The sequence below is a fragment of the Larus michahellis genome, chromosome 24 (assembly GCF_964199755.1).
Source record: "Larus michahellis chromosome 24, bLarMic1.1, whole genome shotgun sequence".
NCBI classification, from domain to species: domain Eukaryota; kingdom Metazoa; phylum Chordata; class Aves; order Charadriiformes; family Laridae; genus Larus; species Larus michahellis.
The window spans coordinates 626,836-634,173 of NC_133919.1; the positions used below are offsets into that span (position 1 = coordinate 626,836).

Below are 7,338 nucleotides of genomic sequence, written 5' to 3' on the forward strand. Positions count from 1 at the left end.
ATCGTTTTCCCACTGTGCTTTGATCTTCTTCAGCACCAGGCCAGGATTCTCAAGTGGCTGGATAAGGTGTCCCTGAGTCCATCACAGGTTTATGTTATCGAAGTGCAAGTGTTTTTCTTGCAAGCGTCCGAGACTGAATAACAATTAGTGTGATATATGTGTTTTCCAGCACCCAGCTGTGAGTCACTTGAGCGTATTAACAATCCTCCTCGCCGATCTTCTGTTGCTTTCCCATGACTGCCCTCCCTGCAATGGACCTTATTGTGCACCCAACTTAGGAGACAAATCTTCTACACCAATCTGAGTCGCAGCAACATTATTCTTTTTCTTCTTTTTTATGTTTGTCCTTTTTCTGTCTCTGGTTTCAGTTGAGGCTGTTTGGTTTTGCCATCTTCCCATGAACCTGCACTCGGTAAATGCATGTGTACTTTGGTTTTCCCCAGTTGCTCTTCACAAGGAGTTTGAGATAGGAGAAGGCTCTGGGATGCGGGGCGTTCTGCGAGGAAAAGAGGGAAGAGGAATCGGAGGTGTTAAGAGCCACAATGCAGTCAAGGTATCTCCCCCCACCAGCCCTGCTCCTGCTCAGGAACAAGCTCCTGACAGTGGGTGGGAGCGGCTGTGGAAACCTGAGGCTGGCTCTGGTAGCGGGGTGCTGGGGAGGCTGGGGACACGGGGAGGGGGAAGGCACCTGGCACCCTCTGCATGGGCCCGGCTGGGGCTCAGCCTCCCTCCCCTCTGCCCCTTCCCTCTGCGCCTCGCTCTGTGCCGGCAGAGAGGCCGGGGAGGTGCTCCTTTGCGTGGGGCAGCTGGTGTGACACCCCCCCGAGCTCCCGCTGTCTGCTCTGCCCGCTTTCCTGCGGGCAGGCGTGAGAGCAGCGGGAGAGAAGGGGCATGCTATGCTGGGAGGAGAGGACACCGTCCAGCCTGCCAGCAGGCCACGGGATGGAGCCAGGGTGCTGCCCGACGGCTTTCTCCAGCGGGCGTCCCTGTTTCTCCATGGCACAAAGACGTTGCTCGGGTGCAGTGGCTGCGTGTGCAGCGGGCTCTGCTGAAGGCAGCCAGGGATCTCTTGGGACTCATGCTCCCACGGGCCTGACCTTGCCCTCACTGTCCTTTTGCTAGCACCACCGCGTGCCACTCAGCCCTCCCAACCCCACCAGCTCTCTCCTGGCGGTGACCCAGGCCCCCTCTGCCCAGGGAGAAAGCATTCACGCTCCTCCTGCCATGGCCCTGCAGGCAAACCTGCTTTGCTCCCTGGCATCTTCCCCCAACACCATGCGTGCATCGCACCTTCAGAGGGAAGGTCTGAATGGCCTCTTTTGCCACATCGTACATGAAGGTCACCAGGAGAGTTTCCTCTTCTCCGTCCACATCCACTCCCTGTGGGGCAAAGCACAAGGAGAGCAGCTCAGACTCGTCCCGACAAAGAGGGAACGTAGGTGCTGGGTCAGCCCTGTTACCTACCCACCCTCCCCTGGGGCTCTAGCCCTAGTCTAGCACTGGTTACGGTGGAGCTCAGGCTCCGCTTGAGTTTTAGTCAAGAACCCTGAGCTGCTTGGCCAGAACAAGTCTTAAGAGGGAGGAGACCTCTAGAGCCCTTAGGAGGAGACTCCTAGAGCCTCACCAGGGCCCTGCAGTGCGCAGGAGACCGGGACTCCAACCTCAGAGGAGGCACAAAAGCAAGGAAGACCCTGTCATGGCTTTCCCCCAGGACCAGATCCGCACCAGAAGCACCCAGCAGAGACTTACAAAGACAGCGATGTCCCTGGGGGCGCTGGTGACGGTCCCAGATGGAGAGACTTCTTTGGAGATGTGCTGCACAGTGATGGCAGTCAGGTGGACTCGCGCTGGCAACCTGATGACCACCTGGCCCTGATGCCCTGGGAAAGCCCAGCAGTTTCCTGGGGAAACATCCGGCTGCAACCAGAAAGCCAGAGCAATGAAGCGTGAGAGAGTGTTGGGGCCAAGACAACTGCCCACGTAGCTTGAAGCGTAGGCACCGGTGTGTCTGTGGGGTCTATTTCAGCTTGAAAATGAGGTGTGTGTGAGGAAGTGGACAGAAGCAGGAGGCCTCCTTCCCTGACCGACCTTTGCCAGGGCTGTCAGTATTATGGAGCAGAGGAGAACAGCGGTTACGAAACCATTCTAGTCAGGGCCTTGCAGAAACACATCCCTGCCCAGGGGCTCTGCACGGCACCCCCCACCTCTCGCCTCCCACCCCCAAGACGGCGCAACACTGGACCGAAGGGAGAGCCCTGAGGTCAGTCTCCAACTTCACAGGAAGAAAGGAAAGAATTCCCTCTCGATTTCTGCTACAATACCTGCAAAATGCGATCGGGACCGCGGGGAGTGCAAAAGAACTCAATAAACCTCCAGAACCAGTCGTTTTTGCAGGTGTAGGTCTCCGAAGTTCTCTGCAGGTCAATGCTGGCACCTGCAGGGAAGGGAAAGCAGACGACTGCAAGAGGCCACAGACGAGGAGGGCTTGGTGCTCAGACACTATTTCTGACACCGCCGGCCAGCTGCGCCTCTGTCAGTCCTGTCCTCGTCCCAGGCTGGTGGACTGCCCAGCTGCCCAGCCGCGCAGGGGAATGAGGGCGGCCACGTGCCTGGTGACTGCTGCACTCCCAGCGCCAGCAGGAGAAGGTCTGAGGGTTCTGGGAGACAGACGGTGCCCATGTGAATGGCAGCAGACCCAAGCTGAGGGCTTGCTGCGTGGGCAGCCAAGGACGGCCCGGCCATCTCCTTTTCCAATGCTGAGGAGAGGAAGAGAGCCCCTCCGTCCGCACAGGAACACGTGCGGGGGCAGCGCCAGAGGCAGCGTGAGGATGCCGAGGGCAGGGTTGGGAGGGAGTCTGAGAGAGCTGCTCTGCCACAGCCTTGCCCTGGGACCCCCCAAGCATTTCAGCTCCCCCACTTTGGAGAGCAGCGCCTGGAGCGCAGGCGCCTTTGGGGAGGGCTGCAGACAAGCGCAGGGCAAGGAGACGGGGCTGCTTGTGTCCATACCAGAGCTTTGCAGGGCCCAGTCAGACATCTCCACGTAGGCTTCCAAAGCCCTCTCAGATGCTGCCTGCTTCATTTCCTCGACTTCCTGGGAACGCCATAAACAAACAGAGAAAAGGAGCACATCAACGTTCAGCGTGGCTACTAGCGCCCGGAGCGGCAAAGGGCCACTGTCAGAAAGGCAAGGCAAACCCTCTCCACGGAGCTGCAGGACTGAGGAACAGTGTCTGTGCCCACAGCCATGGCCACGGCCCCGAGGTGGGTTGATGAGGGTCCCCACACCCTTGTCCCCATCCTCCACACTCTCCAGGGCAGGTGGAAGGTGGACTCAAGCCCTGCCAGCGATGGCTGGCCCCCCGTGAGCGTGCCTGGGTCCCACCCCTGCCTGAGGAGCCTAGCCAGAGCAGCCAGAGGTGCTGGCGTGCCAAGGGAGTCCTGCGCTGCCTGAAGCGGCCGGTGAAAGTGGGGCCGGAGAAGGGCCTGTGCAGCCCAGGAGGCCCCTGGGGCAAAGGCTGGCTGACTGCAGTCAGCAGTCCCACACACCCACAGCCCCAAGGGCTTCTGCCCAGCCAAGCCTCCTTCCCCAACACGCCGCAGCACCTGCTTCATGCTGCTGATCTCTGCCCTCAGCCGAGCCACCTCCTCCAGCATTAGCTGCATCTTTTGAGTTTGCTGCGCCATTAAAACCGGGCAGTTCCTGCAGGAACCAGGAAAGCAGATGTTGTCAGAGAGCTGCCCACCCCACTGGGAGCCTCTGAGCTCAGCAAGGAGGAGAGACACGCGTGCGTTCCCTGCTTTGCCAGCGCTTCCCTTCCGCACCAGCTGGCGCAAGAGGCAAAGGCAGGAAGGGCCGTGCGGGAGCCCCGGCTCTCAGGCAAATGGGTGCAGGGACACGAGGTCGTCTGACCCTTCTGCACAGACCCAATTCCAGCTCAGGAAACATCGCTTACCACAGGGGCTTCAGGCCTGGCAGCGAGGTCCCGCAGTGAACAGCAGCTGCAATTCACATCAGCAAGAGACAGTTATTTTACCGGGGGTGCTGGCGATGCCTGCAGTGGCGTTGTCTGTCCCTGTTGCCTTGGGGCTGGGGCAGCAGGTGAGCTGAGGAGGCGGGGGGACGTGGGGTGCAGGGAGAGGACACACCTCTGACCGGGGGCCATCAGCCCGGGCTTGAGCGGACTGCGCAGCCGTGATCTTCAGGTGTGCTCGGTGCCCCAGAGCTATTCCCCATTTCCCCTCACTGCCCCAGTGAGCACCGAGACCAGGCTGCTGGGCGAGGAGAGGTACCTCTCCATCGGTCCCCCTGCATGGCCCCTGCCCTCTGGGAATCCCCAGGTCAGGCTTGCAAAGAGCTACCCCCGTCTCTCGCAGAGGTGCCGACTAAGTGAGCCCTGTGGTCCGGTAGGCAGGGCAGCAGTGTGACTGGGAGGCTACCAGTCTTACTGGGAGCCCAGAAGGCAGTCCCACTCAAGGACTTGCTTGGGAAGCACTTGGGCCACGGGAGTTTCCGCACATACTGGCCCAAAAGGAAAGGTGGCGTCCAGCCCAGCCAGGCTGTCGCTCTCAGATGGTTGCTCATGAAAACTCACCAAGAGCCAGGGGGAGCAACAAGAAGACTTGCAAGAACGCCTTCTTCTGCAGGGCCATCTTTTGCCTGAAAAAGAGGGAGTCCTGGTGCTGTCATGATCCAAGCCTTGGACAAACCCCTTCACAGGCGGATTTCCCTTTTCAGGCCAAACAGACACCGTTTTGGAAGCCTGCTGCTGACAGAGAACTGACAGAGCAGCGTCCAGCAGGAACACGATTTCTGTCCACATCGTTCAACGCTGCCGGCAGCTCTTCCCCAAAGGAAGGTCTCCAGGAAGATCATCCCAGGAAGCAAAGACGTCGAGCACACGAAGAGTGCTTTCCAGCAGTCTTTCTGGTGCGGACCTTGCTCTCCCTCTGGCTGAGGAGGCAGGCCTGTTCTCCCTTGCCATCACACACATCCCTCTTAGGGCAAGTGTTTTCCCGCAGAGCTGGGAAGCGCAGGAGCCTTGTCCGCCTTTCCTCCCAGAGGCCTCCACAGACCGGCGTGGTCTCTCGCCTGAGCTGGGGAAAACCCTTGCCCTGTGGAGGCTTGGCTCTGCACCCGAGCGTCTGGCTACGGGGCAGTTTGTCCTGCCGCAGCCAAAGCTTGGGGCTGCAGCAAATGGCTGCCGAGGGGCTTTGCTCTTGGCTCCCCTGAGAATGGCCACAGCACGAGCAGCGCCCAAGCTGAGGCGCCCCACTGGGAGCCCCGGGCTGCTGGCTGGGGAGCACCCTCTGCTCTGCCCTTTGCTGGCACCGGCCCTCAGACACCCCCGTTCTACCCCCCATCCGCAGCAGAAACATGTCGTACGTACGCGGCCAAGAGGCACATGCTCAGCAGATGTCTCCACAGAGAGACCAGGGCAACAGCCAGAAGGCAAGGAAGGCTGAAGACCGTCCCTGGGCAAAGAAACCAGAGAAAAGTTAAGCCTGCCCCTTGAGATCTCTTCTCTAGGATGCCCAGCCAGGCATATTTCAGCTCCCTGTGGGGAGGTGGGCACCGAGTCCCAGGCACGCCCTCCCCGGGGCAAAGAGCAGGGCAGCCTACACTGGACAAGGGGATGGAATGCACCCTCACTAAGTTTGCAGGTGACACCAAGTTGGGTGGGAGTGTCGACCTGCTTGAGGGTAGAAAGGCGTTGCAGAGGGATCTGGACAGGCTGGATCGATGGGCTGAAGGCCAATGGCATGAGGTTCAACAAGGCCAAGTGCCAGGTCCTGCACTTGGGTCACAACAACCCCATGCAGCACTACAGGCCTGGGGAGGAGTGGCTCGAAAGCTGCCCGGCAAAAAAGGACCTGGGGGTGTTGGTCGACAGACGGCTGACTATGAGCCAGCAGTGTGCCCAGGTGGCCAAGAAGGACAACAGCATCCTGGCCTGTATCAGGAGCAGTGTGGTGAGTACGACTAGGGCAGTGAACATTCCCCTGTACTCAGCACTGGTGAGGCCCCACCTCAAGTGCTGTGGCCAGTTTTGGGCCCCTCCCCACAAAAAAGACATTGAGGCACAGAGAAGGGCAACGGAGCCGGTGAGGGGTCTGGAGCACAAGTCTTGTGAGGGGCGGCTGAGGGAGCTGGGGCTGTTTAGCCTGGAGAAAAGGAGGCTGAGGGGAGACCTCGCTCTCTGCAACTCCCTGAAAGGAGGGTGTAGAGAGGTGGGGGTCGGTCTCTTCTCCCAAGTAACAGGCCATAGGACAAGAGGAAACGGCATCAAGTTGTGCCAAGGGAGGTTTAAACTGGACATTAGGAAAAATTTTTACACAGAAGGGGTTATTAAGCATTGGAACAGGCTGCTCAGGGGAGTGGTTGAGGCACCATCCCTGGAGGTGTTTAAAAGACGCGTAGACATAGTGCTTAGTGATGAATTTTGTCACAGTTAGGTTGATGGTTGGACTAGATGGTCTGAAAGGTCCCTTCCAACCTAGGCAATTCTATGATTCTACGATTCTCCTGCCACTTGTGACAACTGGCCCGAGCTCTGGCACAGCGCGGCTCTCCACGTTCACCCCGGAGGACTTTGGAGCAAGCAGCAGTGCTGAGCTTACTTGCGATTTCTGTGGCCTTGTCGCACCCCTCGGCAGGCCCTTGAGCGGCTGAGCCGGCAGGTGAAGGGCGCATCACCAGCTCCACGCCAGCGCTCGGGTCCCTGTGGGAGGACAAAGACAAATGCCGGCTGCCCACCGTCCCCAGGCCGCGGGAGCGGAGGCGGGGAGGAGTAGCCTGAGCGGAGGCCCCTGCCAGAGGAAGGGCTGTCCCAGCAGCAGCGAGAGCGGGCAGCAGGGCTGGGGTCCCCCTCCTTTCCCCACCCTTTGCGGGACAGGCCTGCCCCGGGAGAAGAGGAGGCGAGCTGGCAGCAGCAGTCCCCCGCCCCGGGAAGCCCGCCCGGCAGCGCAGCCCCGTTCTCACCCTGCCGGCCGTTGGTTTCCCTTGGTCCCCAAGGAGCCTTTGGAGGCCCCTGGGCGTCTTGTCTGGGGGGCCTTTCTCCTCGCCATCTCGGGCAAAGGCAGGCTCCCCGCTGAGCCCCAGCAGCGTGTCCTGTCCCCAAAACCAGCTCCAGCAGCAGCCTCTCGCCGCAGCCAGCAGGAGCCTGTCCAGGGCCGCAGCCACAGGGCAACTGTGGGCTCCTGCCCCACACGCCACAGCGCTGTGCAGGCAGCCAGCTGTGACCTCACAGTGGTGTCACCTCTGACGTCATGCTGGGGCTGCCCAGGGCTGAGCAGGGCGGGGAGACCCTGTGCTCCTTCCTTCTCCTTGCGGGATATTAA

General features: G+C 60.3%; 1 protein-coding gene across 3 annotated transcripts; it reads right to left on the reverse strand.

Moving 5' to 3' along the window:
- Window positions 1–236: 236 nt before the first annotated feature.
- LOC141734730 (sperm-associated antigen 4 protein-like) lies at window positions 237–5,861 on the reverse strand. Of its 3 annotated transcripts, XM_074566833.1 has the most exons (9): window positions 5,388–5,536; window positions 4,593–4,657; window positions 3,954–3,999; window positions 3,604–3,700; window positions 3,007–3,091; window positions 2,322–2,434; window positions 1,750–1,917; window positions 1,291–1,380; window positions 237–496 (listed from the first exon to the last, which is right to left on the reverse strand). In XM_074566833.1, exons 1-9 carry the CDS (start codon window positions 5,402–5,404, stop codon window positions 365–367), a joined length of 813 nt encoding a protein of 270 aa, XP_074422934.1. In that variant the 5' UTR covers window positions 5,405–5,536; the 3' UTR covers window positions 237–364. The 3 variants fall into 3 exon arrangements, with proteins under 3 accessions (XP_074422934.1, XP_074422932.1, XP_074422933.1); XM_074566831.1 differs by lacking the exon at window positions 3,954–3,999 and having other exon boundaries at window positions 5,388–5,861; XM_074566832.1 differs by lacking the exons at window positions 3,604–3,700; window positions 3,954–3,999 and having other exon boundaries at window positions 4,593–5,523.
- Between the last annotated feature and the right edge of the window lie 1,477 nt (window positions 5,862–7,338).